At 32.5% G+C, this 25464-nt stretch overlaps 2 protein-coding genes across 2 annotated transcripts in view; one reads left to right on the plus strand and one right to left on the minus strand.

Annotated features, from left to right (window-relative positions):
- The window catches only part of LOC113402822 (calexcitin-1), a 48607-nt gene extending 31455 nt beyond the window's left edge, over nucleotides 1-17152 (plus strand). Inside the window, exons 3-7 of the mRNA XM_064216532.1 lie at nucleotides 8213-8280; nucleotides 9250-9302; nucleotides 10581-10700; nucleotides 15717-15929; nucleotides 16297-17152. Of these exons, the coding sequence (XP_064072602.1) occupies nucleotides 8223-8280; nucleotides 9250-9302; nucleotides 10581-10700; nucleotides 15717-15929; nucleotides 16297-16407 (555 nt within the window). The 5' untranslated portion in view covers nucleotides 8213-8222 and the 3' untranslated portion in view covers nucleotides 16408-17152. The remainder of the gene's footprint in view (nucleotides 1-8212; nucleotides 8281-9249; nucleotides 9303-10580; nucleotides 10701-15716; nucleotides 15930-16296) is intronic.
- Nucleotides 1-25464, minus strand: part of LOC113392926 (leucine-rich melanocyte differentiation-associated protein-like) — a 267313-nt gene that overhangs the window by 220579 nt on the left and 21270 nt on the right. The gene's annotated exons all lie outside the window — the stretch shown is intronic.

Here is a 25464-nt window from a genome sequence, read left to right on the forward strand (position 1 = left end):
ATTCTTTCCCTTCATAAGCAAATGCTTCTACGACATTATTACGAATGAATTTAAATATAAAGACATTTTGATGCGAGTTGACTTTGTACGTCTTTTATTTGATTTAAAATAATAAATATATAATACAGTTCTATTTTTTATCGCATATATTTAAAAAAAATATATTCGCAACGTCACGTTAGTAGATTTTCTTTTAACATTTAAATAAAAGATAATCTATACTAATATTTAATTGTAAATGCGAAAGTTACTCGGTCTGAATGTCTATCTGTCAGTTGCTGTTTCATGGCCAAAGAAATTTGGTGACGATTTGATGAAATTTGTTATGAAGCAAGCTCGAACTCCAAGGAAGGACATAGGCTACTTTTTATGCCAAGCACCTAACTACCGAGACTTAAGACGCGAGCGAAGCCACAGGCGACAACTGGCATTGTATAAAAAGTGGATATTGGTGACAAGGTATCAAAGCTGCCTTGGGCTTTATAGTGAGGTTCCACTCGCAGTTTTTTCAAAGTATGTTGGCCTAGGCTTTGTTAGCTCGTCTCACAATACAATGCAATAGTGAAGCTATAGGTATATCTTGGACCACCTCCTCCCCAATGTGGGAGGGCTGGAATCATCATGCCGGCATTTATACGCCAGTGTGATGCATGCCAAGGCACTGCATGGAACAAGAAGGCGAACTCGTTCTACGAAACAGTCATCTCGCATAAGGAAGCCATGGAGCGGGCGCGTGAGGAGAGAATTTCCGCTGACTCACTCCGCCGAAGAAGACGGGAGAAACCCGTAAATGCGTTTATCTAACGAATAAAAACGAATCCAGGATACATAATATAATAGCATAAAAACAGTTTATCACGTACTACAGATGAATTTTCCAAACGAATACCTTCCAACAATATCCCAAAACTTTACAAAATCCTTAAATTCATTTGTATTCCGTGACCCGGTGTTATTTATAGTTTTAACCCTTTTTTATTACAAAGTCGTAACAAATAATGGTATAGTATAAACTCTAGTGGGCCATTATACATAATTGTACATTGTTGGTAACAGGGATAGGGTCTATCCTGGGATATTTATATGGACTCTCTTGTTATGTGAAGATAATTTCACTCAGATACGTACCTAACATTCATTGAAAACAGCGAATATTGTGACAAGGTTTAACACCGCCGAGAATAACATGAATTATTAATAACACAAATTAAAGGCATGAAAAACGATTTATGCTCCGGGATTTTTGAATCCGCACGCTCCAGGAACCAAGTTCGTTTGGACAAATTATTAATTCGATTTCCATAAACATATTTGACTTCCAATTAGTTAATAACAAACACATACATACAAATTGAATAATATACATTCCATCAAGAATGTCACATGTACAATTACATTACAATTACAATATTCAAAAATATACGTTACGATTGTGATTTTGTAGCAATCAAATTTGTATAAAATATAACAACCCAAATTGAGGATGCAACGGCTCCTAATACGGACGAATAGTAACAATACAAATGTACAAACTTACATATAAACTTTTTAAGAGACATAAGTATGAACAACTTCCAAACAAAGTAGCATATGTTATATGACTTGGGTAACATTATCTTAACTCAAAACTTCTCTTACTCACCCTTCGAACTGAATTACAGAAATTCGAAGCTATTTTAGCTTAAAATATATGTCCGAATAACTTTGTACTCGGCACTGCTATAACCATACATGGTTTACGGGTGAACCTCCCTCGGGAGACTCTAATAAAATCGTCGTATATATGGGTCATGGGTTTGGGATGTTGTTAAAATGATTGATGCACATAATACATCAGTTGACCAATCACGAAAAAACTTGAACCACATGTGTTTTTTAAGAAGGACGTTTTTATAGTACTCACTTTATTGTAACTTGTCTTTAGTGGCTACATCTATATCATTCAATCCAGAGGCTGACCCAGGATTCGTAGATTTATCTAATTTCACTGTAATTCTGCCACATATGTAACACATTTGAGCGGCATTGTATATTTCACTACAATCCTCTCAAAAGGGAAAGCATGCCTCAGTCCAGCAGTGGACCATTTACGCGCTGTTACTTAAATATAATTTATTCTGTTAATATATATTCCGTCGTATCGATAAAACTCGCGATGATGAGATGAGATGGCGCGAAGACAGAATATATATAATTTTATAAATGTATGGAAAAGACAGTGTATTCTATGTTACGAAAGCGCCTATTATAAATTAAAAAGTGATATTTTGAAACGATAATTTTATGTTGACTGCATAATCTGATCTCTCAAAACAATTTTGTTCATATTGTTCAGTAAAGTCAATCAAGCTTGGACATTGCTAGTTCTGGTAGTTTATTTTCGCCTAAAAGCCTAAAAGCCGGCCGCGTCAGGTGTTCATAATCGCAATAGCCCCAGTAAATTGCTTTCGGTTTTAGATACCACTCCTCGGATCAACTTAAGCCCATAATCGACAAGCAACCAATGACGCAGGCTATACATTTCGTACTAACGCTCAAGAGTTAGTAGCTTAAATAATATTGTCTATGGAATGGACAAAATTTGGCCGGTTTATAAATTAGTTTTTGATCTTAGTTTCTCTGATAATAAATTGTGTTTGAAATCGGTCATGTAATGCTGGAAACTATAAACCGGCTGTTTCTGAAGTAATTCTAAAATAATGAACATGATAAATGATTTAATCTTGTAAATTGACGAATCATTCATTATGTTATATAATCTAATCTATTTAAATTAAGCATATTTTGAGTTAAATTTTTGAAGTTATGCTTCTTTTGGCGCGCTATGAAAAAAATATGAGAGATAATTTTTACGATTCATATACAGGTTAACATGAAAACTATATATTGAACTAGATGAAGTAGTAGCTCGCGAAACAACGAATTAAATGTCAAGTCGCTTCAAATAGACAACTTAACACCTCATTTTATTTTATAATTTCAAAATTATTACAAATTTAAATCGTGCATGGTCAAATTTGTGACTGACTATTATAGTAGTGATGAAAAAAGAAATTACATCTATCGTGATAATTAATATTATTTTATTATAACTAATTAATTCAATGCGCGTTGGTGGAATACTCATGTGGCAGAATTTCGTTGAAATTAGACACATGCAGGTTTCCTCACGATGTTTTCCTTCACCGCCCGGCACCAGATGAATTATAAACACAAATTAAGCACATGAAAATTCAGTGGTGCTTGTCTGGGTTTGAACCCGAAATCATCGGTTAAGATGCACGCGTTCTAATCACTATCCCGGCTCGATCCTATATGGGGGGGGGTCCGTAGCTACTAAGTGAGCCGGTGAAGGCAGGGAGCCGGTGTACTTCCCCGCCATCAGATATGTTGAAGCGTAATAAAACAATCATATATGGCAAACTAATGTCAAATATGTCTATAATAAACATATGTATGTCTAATTATAAATATACTATAATATAAGTCTTCTACGAAACGTAATTTAAAAGCGACTTTATAAAAATGTTTTGTAAATTTCGGAGTCGCTTAAATGTGACTTTAGGATCGACTTTAGTCGTTACTTAAAACAATCTGCTGGTATACAATAACGATTCGTTAAATATAGTACTACTAAAGGCAATAAATAATGACGGCATTGATATTATCTGTATAATATCATTACTGTATTGTAACATAATGTAAAATTACCTTATTACTATTTGTTAAATTAGTAAAAACATTAAATACTATACAAGAAAGGAATAAATACTCTGTACGTCCTTATATTGTATACGCGGTATTTATATACGCGGATATATATTTTACTATGTTCTTAGGACATATTTTTGCATAGCATCACATTGCACTTGTACCAGAATGTTTTAATGATATTTTATTTGGGTCACGTAGTACGTTCTCTCTTGTAGCGGCGTGTCCGGAATTGAATGGGGTTTTATTAAACACATCAATCACTTGGACCGAACATTTGTTAGCGAAAAGAGTCAAATGTTTATAAATTAACGCCTTCAATTATAATTGTTAATATTTTTCGTTATTCAATCAGTTTTATTATATTAATTTATTGTTATAAAGTACGTATGAATATATGTAAAAAAAAATTATGACTTTTTTTTAATAACACTGGAACGTGGACTGGCTTTGATGGTGGTCATCACTGCCCATTGACACTAAGTATGACTGCTTAATGGTAGAATATATGGCGAATGAGTGATATCAATCCAGGCGGACTTGCACAAAGCCCTACCACCCAGTTGAATTAATAAGAATATATTATCAGTATATATTGATTTGACTACATAATATTGGTCATATGTCAAAAATGTTTCCAACTTCTTTAATTTAAACCTTGACACTTTTATAGGTAAATTTTATGTTTAATACGAAATATTCGAAAGAACGCACAAAAAGGGGCTCAATATCAGTATCCCAATAAAGTTATAAATTTTCCAAGTAATAAGAATTTTCATTGTTTTATTAATGGCAAACCTTTATCAGTAAATTTTATCCTGGCCTTATAAATTTCTCAGCGTATTTTGTAAAGAATTAAGTTCTATGAATGGATGCTTATCAAATTTAATTAAAGTCCCGCTATCTGATACCTATTTTCGCTTGTATTTGATATAATTGGAATTTATCATCCTTGATCGGGCTCTTTTGAAAACTAAGTATATACCTACCCTACTGTATTGCTTTGGGATACTGTTTATGATAGTATAAAATAGAGATATTTTTTTCTGAATTCTAACAAAACTAATCAAATTATGATGGGATTATTAAATACACACAATATTATACTGAAGCAAAAGCTAGTAGAAATTTCCTTTGTTGCGAAACGAGTTGTTTTTTTTCTATATTTAAGGTGGCAGAATTTTTAAGGTATCAATTAAAAAAATTGTGCGTCGTTTCGCACTACAGGAAATTTGGTTTCATCAAATTTGATTTTATATTCGCTTTTCTTGCTTCATTGTAACGTTTCTCTATCTGTCTTTTGTTTCACGAAGAGAGATATTCCAGTGCTGGGAAATAACCTCTTCGCCGCGAGAGCGTGGATTACAGAGAAATTATTCCACCCAGCTTCTCTGAATGGACGGTTAATACAAACGTGGTAGATTTTAATCCGACACATGCCTCACGATGTTTTCCATCACCACCGAGCACGAGATAAATTATTATAACACAAATTAAGCGTACAAAAATTCAATGATAGACGCATTTAAATCCGTAATCTTATATTAATATTTACGTGTTTTGAACATGGCCCTCTTAAGTTCTTATCAATTATTATCTCATGATGAAAAAAATAAATACTATAAAAGGATGATAACTGACCGTTTTCTATCAATGTAGTTACAGAAACGGGATAAATTATTCTTAATTATTTTTGACTAGTATGGATATACCAAAGAAACCGATTTATTACTTGATTTTTGTCACACCGACGTTAAATATTCCCAATTATATTTTAATTAGATTATGCCACCCTCGAGAGTTGCGGTTGACGTACTAATTATTGCAACTTATCAAATGTTACTCTAATAACATTATTTACTAATTACTTTATGTAGTTACGTTCCAAATTATGTTTAAATCAGAAATGTAACTAATTCTATAAATTATTTAGACATTGCGATGGAAACTTAATTAGAATTTGAAACAAATGCTTCTCCATACTCTTCTGTTGAACTTCAGGGTTGTTTGTCGAAGTTTGAATCGATTTTAAAAGTAATGTTTTTATAGTTTCACCATTTTAAGCCGTTTCTTATCGCTATTGTATCATATTTGTGATTAAATTTATTTTATTTTATTGTGGTTGCATGTTTTTATTGCCACACATGACCTAATTTTTTTTATTTCAAATCCATGGCAATTGGATTGAACTGTACTATGATTCTTCATTGACTCGGAGTTTGTCTTTATTGAATAATCTTCCTTTGTATTATTTGTGGGATTTTGGGTTCTTCAGTTGGTTTGGATTATATTTGGTCAAATTTTCTAAATTCGAGTCATCTCTATTATGGGTCGCCATTTTGAGATCGTAATCCAGAACCTCCAACAGTAATTTTAAAAATATAATGTAGATATGAGAAATTTAATACGAAAGGAGTAAATTTAGGTATAGGACGAACGGCTTTACTTGCTTGTCGAGGCACGGAGTGTACATAATTCTCAAGACTCCAAGCTATAACTGACAATTTTTCTGACCTGGGGTTCTGACCGAGGATTCTGCGGTCTTATATTTAGATACTAGATCAACGAGTGACTAAATAGTCACTCAGTAAGTATTACTCATATGAATAGTATTAATATTTTGGTGGTATCATCTCTTACTGTTATCTCCTTAAAGGGTTATTAGTTTACTTTTTATTAGGACTATGTTAAATCAACCTATCCTCTTTGAAATATATAGTGGTTCTGGTATTTTAATGAATATAAAATTAATTAGTTTTTTATACTAATATTAAAGTAGCTACTTTATCGTTTTGATATGAACATAATCCTCATTATAAAAATGTGTCGTGAACACAATAAAATCTGTGGGTTTAATTATTTTGCAATTTTCCATCGGGCATCTCTGGGAAAATTTTTCTAGTCACGATTTTCCAGACTAATACTGGCATTATATTGGAAAAATGTTAATTAAGAAAAAGGCAACTCCGTACCACTTCTTCTTATCGGTATGCTTAAGGAAATCTCATTTTGTTTTGTTTTTGAAATTGCATTGAATTTTTTTTCCATTCAATATTTATTCATTTTTTTGTTAAATTTAGTAGAAATTAATAGATTTTGTCATATAGTCATATTTTGCTATATAGTATAGCTTGGATTATATTAAGTTTTTTAACTAAATTAGGTTCCTATACTAGTTATTGAAATTCTTCAACTTTGTTAGGTGTAAAGTTATTTGCTTTTATATTACGAGCTGAGTACATTTATAAAATGATGAGATGGCCCAGTGATTGGAGCTGAGATGACCCAGTGATTAGAACACGTACATCTTAACAGGGATCAAATCTAGGCAAGCACCACTGAATTTTCATATGCTTAATTTGTGTTTATAATTCATCCCGGGCTTGACTGGAAAACATCATGAGGAAACCTGCATGTGTGCAATTTCAATAAAATTCTGTTACATTTGTATCCGTATGTGAGTAGGGTGGTGGAGTATACTCCAATCCTTCTCCTCAAAATGGATAGGAGGCCTTAGTCCAGCAGTAGGATGTTTACATGCTGTCACTACTACTTTTAAAATATAAATATATTTGACATAAATATAATTTTCATCCTCAGCAACATCAGGAGTAATTTTAAGCGTGAACGTATTACAATCAGATTAGTTGCGAAGATTACCCACAATGTACAAACAAACAAATTTTATCTCTTTATAAGATTAGTATAGATTTATCAATCTTTAAATACCGTAAACATAAATTTAATTTATATAAATATATAAAACTTTAGATTAACATGGTTATTTTTATTACTATAAGCATTTCAAACGGGATATTTACCGTGTTTTTTTATTTTTATTTGGTGGAGCTCGATATTTCGACATTATCTACGAATGTCTTGTTCACGAGACCGAAGTTTGCGGGTAGATGTTGACGGCATTAGAAGTGTACATATATAAATGTACTTACTTACTGTATAAATAAAAGTTTAATTCGTTTATGTCCTCTGCCTATTAAATCCTAACCAATGACAGAGTGCGTTATGATAATTTAATAGTTTATTGTATATCTATTTTGAGAACTCCACATTCCCAATGCTCGTTAGGAACATTGCATTACCCTATTTTCTGCTCTATAGTGTGCCACGTAAAGACAATTTGTATTCGCATTAATTAGTGTACGCTCTAGACCTTGACGAACAGAAAGGCCCCAATTATACAAAGACTTTGGCTTGAAGTAGATGATAACAGCCTTTAACGTACAACATGTCTGAAAAGATAATGTTTATGAGAAAATAATGTAAGAGAAATATACAAAATTCACAATTGAAGCCATCACGACATTCCTTTGCGACAATGTAACGAAGTGTTCAAAGTATACGCAGTTTCCCTTCAAAGAAAAACAAACGTCGACCAAATATCTCAAAGAAGATCAAAGATGGGATGAAATATTTTACCATTGTAATATATTTTTCGGTATACAAATACAATTTAACTAATTGTGTCTTTTTATTGTTACAGATAAAGAAATATGTCTATCTCTGCGTTTAGACGTAAGAAGCTGCTCTATGTCTTCAACGTATTCTTTGGTAAGAATAATTTATAACAGAATAATAGTAAATATTGGACATCATCACATACATTACTCTGATCCCAATGTAAGTAGCTAAAGCACTTGTGTCATGGAAAATCAGAAGTAACGACGGTACCACATACACCCAGACCCAAGACAACATAGAAAACTAATGAACTTTTTCTACATCGACTCGGCCGGGAATCGAACCCGGGACCTCTGAGTGGCGTACCCCTGAAAACCGGTGTACTCACTACTCAACCACGGAGGTCGTCATTTGATTCTAGGTCGAATTTTAATCAATTATTAATATAGCTCATGTTATTTAATAGCTGGAAAAGGGTAACTACTAAGTTAATTGCTGGTAATTAGTTCGGTATTATGCTAATGCTGATATATCTTCCAAATCGTTCATAGACAACAGATGTCGAATTGATAGTATTAAAATCGAGCGTGTCATCTTGTTTATACCTACAACTTACGAAAGTAGTAGCACGTTACGCTTGCATAGCACAAACTTCGGGTACGCTTGGTTGGACGGCATAGAGCCTACTAGAATTGGTAGCTATAAATTTGATATAATCTATCTTGTAAAATAACGATACATAACCGCTTATAAGTAACTTGAAGACAACTTCCGCAAAATCCCTCACCTAAAATTTGAAGTTAGAAATATAACTTTTGTAATATCAGCTACAATGTACCTATTGATCCAGGCCTGGCCAAATAATTTTATATGCCGTTCATTTATAATAACAAAAATAAATGACATTTATAAAGTTTCTTTTTTAAAATATCAGACCTAATATCATCGTAGTTTTAAACACACACACAGCTATATTTATAAATATTATGTATCCAGTGTTTAATTGAACAATGATTTATCTCTATCTGTCTTCGTTGATTGATCATTTGAAAGACAAAGATAACATTATTTAAATAATTACCTATTAAGTAAAAAATTAAAGGTAAGTTTTCTTTTCAGATGTCAATCAAAGCGGTACCATTGAAAGGAAAGATTTCGAGCTAGCTATCGAGGTTGGTGTACTAATTTATCAATGATTAAAATAAGTTTATATGTTACTATCAATTAATTCTTACTAACATGATTTAACACAATTATGGCATTCTCCAATTCTATCTAATACCAAAATTCCAAATTTGAAAATCTGTAAAAAACTGTTACAATATTTTTTCTATGGTTAGTAGTTGATCATCTCTGCCCAAATTAGGTAAATGTTAAAAAATAAAAAATAAACAGAAAATATAATATTGTAACGACCATCTGATGTATTTCTGCCAACGGTCATATGGAACTGTCATCATCTATCTCAAGATCAGCAGGCTAAAAAGTAGAAGTACTTCCTTATTTTCGCCCATTCCCTCATCCTCCTGGTTCGATGGAATGATAATCCGCCACGACCAGATAAACATAAGGCACGAGATCCTCGATTTCGTGCTTTTAAAAGCCTGGGAGTGCATGGTTTACCTTTTATTACCAGGATGTCACTGACAATATCTTGTAAAAAATAAATAATAATGTTTATGGGTCCGAGATTCCTACCTGTTACCCTATGATCCATAACACAGAAGGTGTAATTAATCATCATATATGCGATTTGTTCGTCTGTCTCACTGATATATTTGTACAGTCTTTCCCGGATTTTTCCTGATAAAGTTATCCAATTGAACTTCTCTCTTGATAATTAGTTTCGAAGTAGCTCAGATCGGAATCGCCGCTTCTTTAAAAGCTGATGAAGTTATTTTCAAGCTTAATGGATCAAAGAGTCTTAGTTCTTTGCTTTGATCGAATAGTTTAAAATTCAATATGAAAACAGAAAAGGAATTTAATTTGACGTTGTGCAATAATTTCGTTATTATAACTACATTGTTATTGCAGGTTCCAATTTAAAAATCTATCCCGACGTGATATTATATTATAGCAGTGCAAATTAAAATAGTTAAATTAAATCTTTAAAATAACAGTATTAGTCGAATGCTTAACCTATATAGCTGTAACCTTCTCTGAAATATTATTTCGCTGCGTACGACAGGGTTCCATAATGATCTCCTTATTATAACTCAACCAAAGTACATATTGTGGAATGTAGACTGATTAAGTGTTAAATATTGCACCAATAACGTCTTAGTCATAATTGCAATTTAGAATTTTGTTCTTCAATAATCAAAAGTATTTTGTATTTTCTTTTAATATGACATAGTCGACTTTTATGATAAATTAAACAATAATCACACATTAGAAATTATCTTGATTAATTCGTCTTGTTAACGAAACCCATAAAATTTCGTTCTTAGAAAATTTGCAGCCTTCGAGGCTGGAAGCCCGGAGATGCGAAGAATACCGAGACTCACGAGATCATGATTAAGATCTGGGATGGACTGAGAAAGAGGGCTGATTCCAATAAGGATGGCCAGGCAAGTATAAGCTTAGAATTTATAAGAATATTTACTATTAGCTTTTATACAAAAATGCCACTAATGAATGTTTTTTTTTTTAATTCAATTTTCATGTTCCATGGTACATCATTAGTCGTATAATTCGGATTTTAAGATTTTTTTTTTTAATTTATTCTTATAATTCTTTATTTTAAATACAATATGTAGTATTTTTTGTTTCAAATGTATTTTTTTAAATTTTATCTGTTTTTTTAAATACATATATTTTATCGCATTTTTGTAACGTATATTCTTTTTTGTCGGAAATACCACAACAAAAAATAAAATAAAATATTTCATTACAAGTTCTATTTCTATCGAAAGATTATATAAAACAATCTGTTAGATAGATTTGCTTATATAAGTCCTACTATATTATGCACTAAAAATAGTTCTCGATTAATATATATTTGTTTATAGTATTATACTACTTAACTACTTATATCAATTTTAATTTTACTTTCAAACTTCCCACTGCAACTTTACTTGGCTTTGTCCAAACCCATATGGTTAGGTAGGTACTAATCGTACATTCTACCGCCAAACAGTAATAGTATTGTTGTGTTCTGATAGAGCGAGCCAGGGTAAGTATATGTACAAGGGACATAACATTGTACTGTCCAAAATCGATGGTACATTGGTTATATTAGAAATGGTTAATATTTCATACAGTACCAATGTCTATAGGCAGTGGTGACCACTTACTATTGTGTGGCCCATTTGGCAGTCCGCCTACTTATTTTATATAAAAAAAAAAATCGAATTCACTGAAATTAAGAACGCCATTTTTTCACGAATTAATAATTATTACTAGACTATAATTTAATATCACGACTGAAACTTAAATTCAAATGTCAAAGTTGTCATTCGAATGTCAAACTTCTAACGTTAGAATATAACATAAATCACTAAGAATAATTTGAAAACGATTATTGAACTAAATATACATTATGGTTAACAATATACATTGAGCTAATATAAACCCATTAGAGGTGCTAAAGCTCAAAGCGCTCTCAGTCACCTTAGATCTACCGTATTACTCTCAGGAGAAGAGGGCAAGCTCAGAACAAAGTTAAAGTAATTAGATGGATTTACAAGTCATAGAATACCTTTGAAGATTAATTCGGTAATTAAAATTTAAGGCCTCCTAAGGGGGAATGGATATTTACATTAATAGTCTGTCGTTACTGGGATTAAGCCTCCACTCCGTTAGAGGAAAGGGTTAGAGCTTATTTCACCACGCTGCTCCAATGCGGTTACATATGAAGGTTACAGATTTTCACGTAGGTTACCTCACGAAGTATGCGGGGCATATTATGAACACCAATAAAGTACATAAAAATTCAACTGTGCTCGTTTGAACTCAACATCTTCATTATAGATTCAGGCTTCTTAACCATTGGGCTATCTCCGTTCTATTTTTATGTAATTATAGCTTGTCACTTAATTTAATTTAGATAATTGTAATATATAATGGTAAATTACTTAATACTAAATCAATAATATGATATAAATGAACGCCCTTGCCTTATAAAAAAATTCTAAGGAAGTAGGTTTAATTTTTTTTTCGGTATATGTTCCAATAATTTTTCGTCCGTGCTTTTATTACATTTTAATACAATTAATTATAATCTTTATGTTATTTATAAACCGATTATTATTACTTTACAAATTGAGCCTTAAATTTAAACCAAATTAGCTCATACATACTCTTACAAAATAATATATTTTTAAATATAGGAGGAATACATTAAAAAAAAAACTAATTTTACCTCTTTATAATATTAGTATTTATTTTAAACAGATAACAGTCAACAAAATGTATTTATTTATTTATTGTTAAAAAGTAATTTATTAAATAAAAAATATGGTTGAGCATAATATTTAAGTATAACTTTCTTTTATTGTATGTATGAACATATGTATGAACAATACAACAAACAAAGCAACGATATCTAAACATATAATTATCGAATCCAAAAACAAAAGTATTAAATGAAAATTATCACAACAACACAAAAAAAAATTGTAAATATTATTTGTGAAGTATTCGAGTAAAAAAAATGTACATCTTTTTTTTTATGATATCGATAGGCGAACGAGCAAATAGGTCACCTAATGGTAAGTGGTCACTACCGCCCATAGACAATGGCGCTGTAAGAAATATTAACCATTCCTTACATCACCAATGCGCTACCAACCACGGGAACTAAGATGTTATGTCCCTTGTGCCGGTAGTTACACTGGCTCACTGACCCTTTAAACCGGAACACAACAATACTCAGTGCTGTTGTTTGGCAATAGAATATCTGATGAGTTAACTTAAAAGCAACAACGACCTCCAACAAAATAGCGCAGCATTACAACAGTACATTACCTAAGAGTTTTTTTGCTGATTAGTAAAATATACTTATCTCTTAGAGAGTGAAGCGTTTCCTTAATGGATTAAGTATTTGTCATGTCTCTCACCCAAATCAAGTCCATTAGTCGAGTGACATTACAACAATTACTGAATAGACAGTCACATCTCAGAGATTTCAACCCGTAGGTGTCTGTATAAAATAATTCGCGAAGTTCAAGGACTAATTACTAAGTTTATGACATTATAACGTAACTTCTACAATATCTGAAACCCTGATCAAATTAAAATGAAATTATTTGACCTCAATCCAAATTGATCGTTGATCGTTTTGCAATGGTTTTAAAAGAAGATCCCAGAAACAGCTCAAAACATTTTAATAGTAAAGTAATAAATCTATCATCAAACACTTTATAGAACCATACTTTAGGAATGAAACGATCGCCTCTAGGCCGTTTCAAGTATTAAATAATTATTATAGCATTATGATAGCAAAAAATGTTGATCAAATATAACCCGTTGAGGTTGAAAAGTTTTCTTCGGGTCATACTATGTTTACTTCTTAACCAGTATTCATGTGTGTGGCGCGTTTGTGTGTGTGTGCTACATACTATTTGACAACCAATAATCAAGTGTCAGGTTTATATGTTAATAATGATTTTTATTTTGATGATTGCTGATGACGTAATCGTTAATCAATAATTATAATTACAGAAATTGCTTATAAGTTATTTAATATCCAAATTAAATTGAATAAATAGTATAAAAAATTAGCCCTTATGAGATACATACGAAAAGTACAACGTCATAATTACTTTGTGGTAAGGCTTTTTGCAAGCCCGTCTCGGTACCACAGCGTCTTATATCCTACCAACAAACAGCAATACTTATCATTGTCGTGTTCCAGTTTGGTGGGCGAGTGAGCCAGTGTTACTACATACACAAAATATAACATGTCAGTTGCCAAGGTTGATGGCGCATTGGTTTTATGAGTGATAATTAATATTTCTTAAAGTAACAATGTATATGGTCAATCTCACCATCAGATGGTAATTTTTTTATGTGATCCATTCCATACATTTATATATTTTTTTATGCTATTTATACTCAGTGGCATTTAAAGATACCAACCATGAAGTTGATCGTATTTGTTATATCATTTTGTATATTACTATTTTTATGGCTATTGTCCTCTAGAGAATTATATTTTTGAGCCTTTCCGGGACTAATATATTATACGATATAAGCAAGTGTTTTTATGTTGCCCCAATGACCCTACAAGGCGATTTTATTGCGTCAGGGTTTTCACTGCTACATAAGCGAATATCACTTAAGGCAACGTTATACTTTTAGTTCTTACTAGATCATATATCATATATCTTATTATAAGTTACAAATATAATTGAAAATATAAAAAATATAGTCTTATGATTACACAAGAAAAACTATCTTGGCTTTAGGAGATTAACAATGTGGTTACCTGCATTTGTTCAAGGAAGAATTAATTAAATCTCAATTCCATTATCAATCACGATAAGAATGTAATCAAATTCAAGGAATAACGATTTGTTTATTACTTTACACAATACAATTTAGCTTTATTAGAAGACGACGGCGCGTGTCAGAAGTCATAACATTTACAATAGATTTTTTTATTAATTTATTTTAAATACAAATTTGTTAAATCAACACCCTGTATAAAGGGTTGACCTTTGTTTGTTTTTCCTATATCAGTCATGAAGGACACTCGGCCTTTTATAAAAGCTGACATTTTAATGCACGCCTTCGGGTTGAGTATTAGCATTTTTATGAAACCCCTATTTTTAGGCAAACCCTTTCTGGTGTTTGTTTGGAATATTGCTTCTTGTACACAAAGATTCAATCCCGATATCAAACAGATGAGAGTTGACTTGGAGTTGTTTGTCTTTAATTTGCATACTTGTTTTTATGTAATTCGATCTTAAAGCACCGTTTAAATTTTATTTTTATAATATCTGACATACATACATACATATATTCATCCACAAAGGCGCCCTATACATTGAATTACTATCGGCGTGCTTTAGTATGAGTGTGTGACGTACGTGCTTACAAAATGTCTTAGTGTGGGTGAGAGTAAGAGTAGAGACAGCAAAAAAATACAAATCAGATTTATTAAGTATATTTTATTAATAAATAATTATTTTAACATATTGACGTCTACTGTAATTGCAATACATAATATATACGTATTGTTTTTTTCATATATTTATGTATAATAGCGTCCGTCTAGTGACCACAATCATTATTGAATATTTGAGAAAAATGTGTTATATGATTTTACATATTGTCTAATTTAAGTACTAAGAATGTCATCATAGGTAATGTTTTTAGATATCATTTTTTATAATGATTTAATACTTTATAAAATAAATTTATTCGATATCATAAATTTCTACTCGTCACAAACACACTACGGAACTATGTTCTATAAAAACAGAACCTGATATTGAAACCCTCAAATCCTGATAAAGGCTTGACGTGGATTTCCAAAACTGGACTCAAAACAAGCAGAGCTAATATAGTTTGAAGCTGAAAAGCTGATTTGTTTTAGTTATTCATTTTTTTTAATTACAATATTTATATTTTTGCCACAGGTATCAGTCGAGGAATGGGTGTCGATGTGGAACGATTATGCACAAAATCCCTCAGCTGCTTTAAAATGGCAGCAGCTGTACTGCCAGTTCATGTTCCAACTCGAGGATGCCAGCGCCGATGGCACCATCGATTGTGACGAATTCACAACCGTTTGCTCCTCCTATGGCATCGATCCTCAAGAATGCAAGATGGCCTTCGGTCAGATGGCCAAGGTGAGCAAGCGAAACCTGTAAATAATTTTTATTTGATCAAACTCAATCATTTTTTAACATTATAAGTCAGTTATGCTGAAGCCTGGTTTTGTCGATCTCTTGGCCAACTCCGCAAACATTGACAATGGCTGTTTCTTAGAAGAATACTACAAGAGGACCTAAAACAACGACTTATACAAAATTTAATAAAGCTCCTAATTTAGAGGTTACTTCTGAGTTTGTTGTTGCCTTTGTTTATAGTTATCACTTCGATGGCTTTAGAAGAGTCATACTTTTTACCATCGATGAAATTATTGTATTGTAATTTTATACATCCATACATTTTATTCCTATATCAAATAAAACTCAATTTTATTTAACTTCACAGGGTAAGGCGAGCGTTTCCTGGGAAGAATTCCAGGAGTTGTGGAAGGAGTACTTCTCCACCGAAGATCCTAATGCGGCTGGCAACTATATATTTGGAAGAACTAGCTTCTAAATTCAGTCCCTATTGACAATGCCCAAAATTTAAAGGGCAAAGTACATTCCATCAACACGAGTCTTGGCATCAAGGTTTAACACACGAAACGAAAAATCGCTGCGTTTATATTTAACGCAAAACTCCTAATTAAATCGACGAGAAATCAAATTAATCGTGTGATAGGCCTCACGTCAACGTCACATTCATCTAATTTTGGGTGTGTGTTCAAGATGTAATAGTAATTTTGTCATTAATAGAATCATATGAATATTCGATTTCCATATTGAAGCTCAAAGTTTAGAAGTTTTCGACTCTTAGAGTGTATGCTATGAAATCTTTCCACTATCGACTTTCTTATTATAGCATATCTTGTAGTCATATCTAGATAAAATAATCAAATCGTATTTAATATTGTGTTTTGGACTTCTTGTTACGTAATGTTTTGCCTTTAAATGTGTGTACCCTCTCTTAGTTTAGAAGTAATGTTTAACGTTTTAAAGATTTTTTTACGACTAACATGAAAGCACTGCCGTCTGCCGCCACTTTTCGGTTTCACTTGTGTGAAACACTCTAAAAACTAGTCGTTCGAATTTTAATTCTTTCGTGTTTTTGTGTTCTAATGTCGATATTGTTGTAATTATTAATACAGTTTGTTGTCGTTCCTTCGTTTTGTTTTAATTATTCAAACATTTAATATTGTTGCGACTTCATGGTTTTATGTATATATATATATTGTATTGAAATAAAGTTTATGTCATACTTATTTACGTGTTTTATTATTAATTTTGATTTTACTTTTTTATTTATTAATTGTCATCAATTGAAAAGAAAATTAAAATAGAATTTAAAAAAGCCTTAACAAAAAAATGTCATTGATATTTATGTATTCAAGTCTTCGTAAATAAAATTCGTTCCAAATCAAATGTAAACAATAGTTACTAGAATGAAAATTGTAATGAATTTAACAACGTTTAACATTACGGGAATAATTTAAAAAAAAAAAGATAGATTTAAAAACTATATATATACAAACTATATTTTTTAGTTTATTCTACCAAAAATCCGACTTCTAGTATGTATCAATTATGTTTTTATAAATCGCTAAAAAGACGGTATTTTTAGTTTAGATTTTCATTTTAACATTTCTTTGTAAATGTTACTAAGTCGTTATAATACCAGAGTTTTAAGCACTTTTCAAATCTTGTTAAAATAATTTAACAAGTGTTACGTATGTATATAATATAGCCGATTCCGGAGCCCTAGGACATTTGGAAGAATAAAGCAAAGGACCTATTTTGCTTTCTCTCAGATTTCTTTACTTGTAAATTCGAAACGATCTAATATATCAAAATAATTTTTGTTGTATGTATGTATGTGTCTTGAATGACCTATGTGGGACCCTTCTTTTACCGTACGGGGGCCTTAATGTGAAAAAAACGTTACAAAAAAAAAATTGCAATATAAGCATATGATAAAGACCGTACCCCCCCCCCGCTCTTATGGTAAAGACGGTAATGCAAGTACCACTGAAGTTTCATGTGCTTAATTTGTGCTCACCTAAATGTGAAGAGTTAAAATCTATCCAACTCGTATCCACCAACTCGCATTGGCACGGAGTGGAGAAATAAGCTGCAATACTTTTACAAAATTCTCAAAAAAGACTTCTTTCCTCAGCCCTTAGTAGGACATCTTCAGAATATAAAGTGAAAATATCTCAGCAAAATGGTATTTAGTTAGATTTAAATTATTCAAATGAACATTAACTTGAACTGTCAGTTGCTTTGATTTGCGGTAAAATAGATAATTTGCATTCCGCAGATGTTCGATGCGTACTCGACCACATTTCATTTACAGCTCCAGCGAGACAGCTTGACGTGTGTCTGCCTTACCTGGTCATATCATGGCGTGCACTCGAACATTGTGCGTATAAAGTAAATATATATAGTTATGTATGTGTATACCTATGTAAATAATTAACTCAAGATATTTACTTATAATTCTTTTTTCAAATTCACTTGTAGTTTGAATTACAGTTTAACGGCCGTTTTCAATAACGTGACTACCCCTAGTTTCAGGAACTAAAAGTAGCAAAATATATTATTTTGCACTTAATTTCTTTTGAATAAATTATGGACGATTATCATTTCCCATCGAACTAGCCATTCCTCATCGGGAGAACGCATAGCTTACTAGAGATAGGAACGCACATACAAGTCCTGTTTACCACTATTTCAATAAAAGTTCTGATTTACTCTTGGATAGACGAAGCTATTTCTAGTAACGTCATTCGATTATCTGTCAAAATCGGACAATTACTATGGCTTTTGAAAATTAAGTCGCTGTAATTTCTATTAATTATGGAATACTTTAGCAGTGATGACAGTGATATGGAATTATTTCAAATGATAATAGATTATAATGTAGACAGTTAGGGCGCTAAACAAACAAAACCGCGATGCGATGAGATACGACGGCGCATCTCAGGAACATGCGAAGCGAATTGCTGCGACAATTCAGGTGACCATATCTTCAAATAAGAGAAAGGATAAAAATTATTGATGCTTTAACCCACTGCAAGAAACTAAAATGGAAGTAGGCTGGTCCCATTGCACTTCAGGATAAAGAGAGATGGACAAGAAACTGCATGAGCTGGCTCTCCCGGAAAAAGGAAAAGAGGTCGTTCCCTTGAAAGATGGGAAGACGAACTTTTGAAATTCCTAAACAAAGACTGGATGAGAATAGCTCAAGACAGAAAAAACTGGAGTGAGATGGAGGAGGCCTATACTCGTCGAAAGGCCCTTAGTTAAAATTAGATAAAGAAAATTATCTTATTACTATTGTTACTAAGGAATTAAAGAGGCTTAAATAAATAAATAAATAAATAAGTGTTCTGTAGGAATAGGGACATGGATCCCAAAAAGGTCGTTGCACTGTTGTTATTGTTAAAAAGATATAGAAGAAGGAGAAGGTTTTGGGTTCATCATTACGATTATGGATGCTGATGGGAACTATTTTACTCGAAAATACTATGCTTTGAGAATAGAAGAAGATAATTTTTTTGATTATTTTAGAATGAGCATATCTTAATTTGAAGAGCTACTGCGCCGGCGGCGGCATCTATCCCCTACGCTGTCTCAGAGCGGCCTAACGTAGCGTCAAGAAGTGTGACGTAATATCGCAGGAATGCGCGATGCGATTCAGATCGGATATTCTTGCGGTACATTCGTGCGAGCTCGCAGATATTTGCGATGCATTGCGAATTCGCATTTATGTGTGGGAGCCCTTACAGCGATACTGATATAGTACGGTCACAGATGGAGTATATAAGCTACGTGTGAATTTTATAAATTTGATACAACCCAATTTGAGTGTAAAATCTAAAGAGTAAGGTCCAGGTAACTATTTTAAATTGAATCGTATTATATAATTTTATGAAACTTCGTATTATTATAATGGCTCCAGTGGAAACGGATCCTAAAGACATAACTTCGACGGACATATAGACCGCACGTGTTCTGCATAGAGCACTTCATATCGACAACGTTCAATGCTAAGTTGCCTTCTGACAGCAGAAGATTACGGAACATAATTCTCACTAACCTAACGTAGGCTCTGGGTTAGCTTATATCTTGTAAAATAGCGATTCAAATGTTCTTGTAAGATCATACTTAATGAAATATATATTGTTTAGATTTTTATTAATCTTTATACTAAAAAACAGAAGGGGCTTTATCTTTTTACAGGTTGATATTAGTTTTAGCTATTAATTAGTTACCTAGCTGGGCTGGGCTGGGCTAGCTTTACACGGGTAGAATAATAGTCTGTATAAAATGTTAATATAATTATTCATATAACTACTATTGGTTTACGATGCGCACGCCATTAATGCACCCAGTCGGTTTGACTTCAACGATAATCGTCAATAATTCAATTTACACAAAATCTATAACGAAATATACTCCAAAACTTTCATCATGAATCACTTCGCCTTTGATGCAAACCGTATCAATTCGTATTATAGTTTTTGAGTTTACCGCGTTCAGGAATACAAACAGACGCGGTGGGGGACTTTGCTTTATAATAATATGTAGTATTTAAAGAGCTATGTAACAAGGTTATTAGTAACTATCACATTTAATGGAATCATGACCGTAAAAGCCTTATGGCGGTACTAAATCCAGTATTATGACGTCGTAAAACATATTACAACGTCGTGGTACATGTCTCTAGAAATATCTTTAAAATTTTATGATATTTTAAATTAATGTTAATAAACTGAATTTAAAAAGTGTTAATCAATTTTATTCCTTGGTGCTATGATCATATAATTAAGTGCTAGATTCACGATCGCGAATTCAATCCTCGCTCATGAAGAATAATTGTGCCCGGTTTTTGTATTATATTCGATGATTGCGGGTTCAAACCCAGGGCAGCACCACTGAATTTTCATGTGCTTAATTTGTGTTTATAATTCATCTCGTGCTCGGCGGTGAAGGAAAACATCGTGAGGAAACCTGCATGTGTCTAATTTCAACGAAATTCTGCCACATGTGTATCCACCAACCCGTATTGGAGCAGTGTGATGGAATATGCTCCTAACCTTCTCCTCAAAGGGAGAGGAGGCCTTAGCCCAGCAGTGGGAAATTTACAGGCAATAATAAGTAATAACAAGACCCTTTTCGCTTTGTTTATTTATGTCTAGATAGACTGTCAAAGCTGAGAACGCTTCGTTAACAGTTGTAGCCACCAGTTCGTCACTAAGTACACGCACACTAGTAAAGTAGTATGACGTTTGACGTGCGTCAAGCGTAGCTGTCACGCACACCAAGATAATAAAGTTGGCCCGTTTATCTCTATCTGTGTATCTAAGCCATTTCGGTTAAAAGTTACCCGCAACCCATTTGCACGTCTCCTTTCTTAAAGCAATAATATGATTAAAATTTTAAAAGAAATTACAAACAAATTTCGTTTATAACGATTTCTTATAATTAATGTAATTCTTATTGTCTAACTTCATTGACAAATTTAACTTTTGTACAAAGTTTCGGTGGAAGTTAGGGTCACATACTGTAACTGTCGTAAATGTGAAATTTCGTTTTGTACCACGTCTTTTGCTTTTATTTAATTCTAATACATAATGTTTATGATCTACTGAATTAAGAATTATTACTTAATATTGATGCCTGAACTCACTGGTGTTTCAACCTGAACTATGAGTGGGTAGTTGTAACTACAGGCCTTGTGCCTGACGTAATGTTTTTGATTTCTTGATCTTAAAACATTGACGATGTTAAGAATATTTTTATTTCTTAATACATCTCTCCTATCACTTGGTGATAGGGCTTTGTGCAAGCACCTCTGGGTTGATACTACCTACTCATCAGATATATTACCGCAAAACAACAGTACTCAGTATTGTTGTGTTCCGTGTTGAAGGGTGAGTGAGCCAGTGTAACTACAATCACAAGGGACATTACATCTTAGTTCCTAAGATTGGTGGCGCATTGGTTATGTAAGGAATAGTTGATATTTCTTACAGCGCCTTTGTCTATGGGCGGTGGGGACCACTTACCATAAGGTGGCCCATTTGCACGTCCGCCTAGCTATATCGTAAAAAAATCCGTCTTGTCCTGCCTTTCCAGTTTCAGCGTCATGGCTAAATTCATTACGTTTCAGTGCATGACTTGATGGTACGTTATGCGTGCTTGTTGGGTAGGTATCGCCCACTCATCATATTCTGTTCTACCACCAAAGAGTAATATTTTGTATTGTTGTGTTCCTGTTTTAAGGATGAGTGAGCCAGTGTAATTACTTGTATTAGCAACATGACATATATCACTGCCTAGGAAATAAACCTCTCTGACAGAGGCGGACATGAAAATTATATATTGCACAACAATTACAAATTATATATTTTTTAAATGGCTTTTACCTGCGTCTTTTCTCGCGACACAAAGCCTGTCACTTCCCGGTCCATTAGCCATCCCCGAGCAAAAAAACTACGTCGATCTCATTGCTTCGTTGCTACGCGAAGAAAGTACGAAGCAAAAACAAAAAAAAAAAATCTCGTCGCTTTAGTAATATTAACAGGGATATTATTAACTCAGTTGTACACGGTGTTTAATATTTATATAATACTACGAATATCAATTAATAGAAATATGTAAATGTAGTCAGTAATTAAAGTCAGAAGATTTTTTAGTTAATACAAACATAGTATAAAACCAAGTCAATTTTCGCCGTATAAACGTTTACATCTCTTAATCTACTTAATAGCTTTTAATGCGGTATTAGAAAATTGTAAATGTATAGTACATACTTATTATAGAGGAGAAAACTCGAAAATTTCCAGCCAGAAAAAAACAAGTTTTTTTTTTTTTATTTGTTCTTCAATGTAAAAGTTGTACATAGACCGTATCCGTTTGAAACCGGGATGGGTAGCTATATATCTGATATCTGTGATGTACACTGCAAAATGATACGTAGTTCGTGATACGTAAATTATTTCATAAATAAATATTATTTATCGGTTTTGAACGTTGTTAACGTTATATACGTATACGTATTGTATATGATATATTATGTTGAAACCCACTTAGGTAATAACTTATATGGGACCCTAATATTTTCGTATTAAATACCATAGCCACAACCTGGACCCAAAAAATTGTCCTCATTTGTCTTCAAAGCACGAGTTGTGTACACATTTACTAAATAAACATGGATGCAATGCACACCGAATTCCCTTTTTTTTTTTGAAGAAAAAAAATATTAATTCTGTTTCGCCTTGTGACAAATACCGTCTGTTTTATCTTGTTTGCTTCTACACTAAAGCTTACGGACTTTAAAATTCCCGTGAATTTTATATATTTTTCAACCACGTATTTCATTAAATTAATTGAAAATTATTCTTAATATTATTCACTTTACCAGTTGATGTTTAAATGTTTGTTTTGTTTTGTAATTATTAGTTTTAGTTTTTTTTTTCTTTTATTTTTATTTCTTAAGTTTTGTTTTAGAGTTCAATACTTTATAAGTGCATGTTGTGTTCTCCTATAATTGGAGGTACATTTAATATTTTATTGTCTAAACTTGTATTTTTTGTATTACATATGTACCTGTGTTGGAGTTCCATATTAAATAAATAAATAAATAAATAAATAAATAAACTTATTAAATATTTTTTTATTGTTTATGAAATTATGTGTAGAAATTAAAATAAAACTGTTCTTGAATAAGCAAACTGTGTTAATCGCAAAAATCGGTTAAAAATTCTTCGTAAAGCTTAATTAGTAATTGAGTTTTAGAGTATCATGCATGACATTAAAATTCGAGTACACAAAGTTCACGCTCGTCACGTCAATACTAAAACTAAAGCGGGTGAAACTCCGAAGCGAAACTTGCTGAAACGCGCGAAGTCTTTTGGCGCGAAGTTTTATTTATATTGTTATATTATTTTGACAATTAGGTATTACAAAGAAAATAAAAAGTTTAATCATTTATAAGTAAATAAGATAGATGTATAGCTTATAAAGTTCACATCTCGTTGGTCTCGTGCCGATTTATAAATTCAAATCATTTGTAAAAAATACATTGATAAAGAAGGTGTGCCTACGTATTATCTTTTATTAATGTAAGCAAAAATCACTGTCCATAATGGCACCTAGAAACAAGTCGATATTCGATATGCTACATTGTCCATTAATACATTGTTATATGTTCTGTCGCCAGTCGCCATTCTAACTTCGCACTGTAATATCGTCGTAACAATTAAATATTGTAAATTATATTACAATACATATATCTATACTCAATTGCCTTTCATTACATCACCACGAGACATAAAGGCAAAAAGGTAATATTATCCAATACAAGATTATATAGATGATAAAAATGCGTGGAGCTAATACTTGCTGACTTCCAGGCAGGTACACAGTTTTAGTTAAGTACAATTATGTACACAAAGGTATATAATTATACTTAACTAACATGACTTTGTATTTTTAAACTTTGAATATGAGTAACTACTGAGTTTCTTTCTGATTCTTCTCGGTAGAATCTGCATTCCGAACCGGTGGTAGTTATACTTCATATAGTTTGTTAAATGACGATTCAAAAGTGCTTGTAAAAGCCTACTCGAATTAAGTATACTTTGATCTGATTTAATTTGCTAGATCGTCGCAGATCAGGTTTTCCGACTTCTGCTGCTAGTCCCGTGCTCGGAAAAAACGTAAATTCATTGGTCTTACTCAACGATTATTTTCGGCCGCGTCGGAGTTGTTGTCCCATCGGATTATGTGACTAGAAAGCTTGTAACAATGTTTGCACACACTCTTTTGCAATATAATATGTTCGTATTTGGCTAGTCTCTCATGAGGTTAACCGCCGTGGCCAGAATCAGTTAGGACAACATTAATATCAACCATATTAGACCGGGAGATGATGACACAAAATACTAGGTCATTTGTACCAGTATGGCGGTTCTTCAGGGGTGTAATTACGTAAAGGCAAAAAGGAAAATGATGGTCATAGCGCTCGCACCGGCGGCCCAATCGCGTGGGCGTTAATCGAACGCGTCGGATAAATAACGAGTGTCAAACGATTTGTTCCACAAAAATGCTTGTATTTTCAGATAGTCGAAAAAAAAAGAAATGGCTGTAGCGTAATGCCATACTTCTCGGGCGTGACTTACAGCCCGCCATACCGACGCGAATACATGAATTTAAATAAAACAATTCAACCATTTGTACCAGGCTAATTTTTGCATAGCTAATCATCGTCGAGTAGCCATTCACGAAAATCACCTTGCCATACTTTTCCGACAGTTCCCAATGGCCGCCATACCACTGCAAAGGAGTAATTTTTTTTTTACGCCAAACGATTTGTACCAGTATTGCATTTGAATTTTTGGAAAGTATTTGGCAAAATGTGACCGTTATTATATTTCCCATACTTCTAGTAGGGGGAAAAAGTGCTGCCATACTTGAAATACTTATTTATTTGACACGTTTTAAAAATATGAATGTAAAATACGTAAAATCATTTTATACATCATGGCATCATTGTATTCTCGTC

Source organism: Vanessa tameamea, chromosome 12 (genome assembly GCF_037043105.1).
Source record: "Vanessa tameamea isolate UH-Manoa-2023 chromosome 12, ilVanTame1 primary haplotype, whole genome shotgun sequence".
NCBI classification, from domain to species: Eukaryota; Metazoa; Arthropoda; class Insecta; order Lepidoptera; family Nymphalidae; genus Vanessa; species Vanessa tameamea.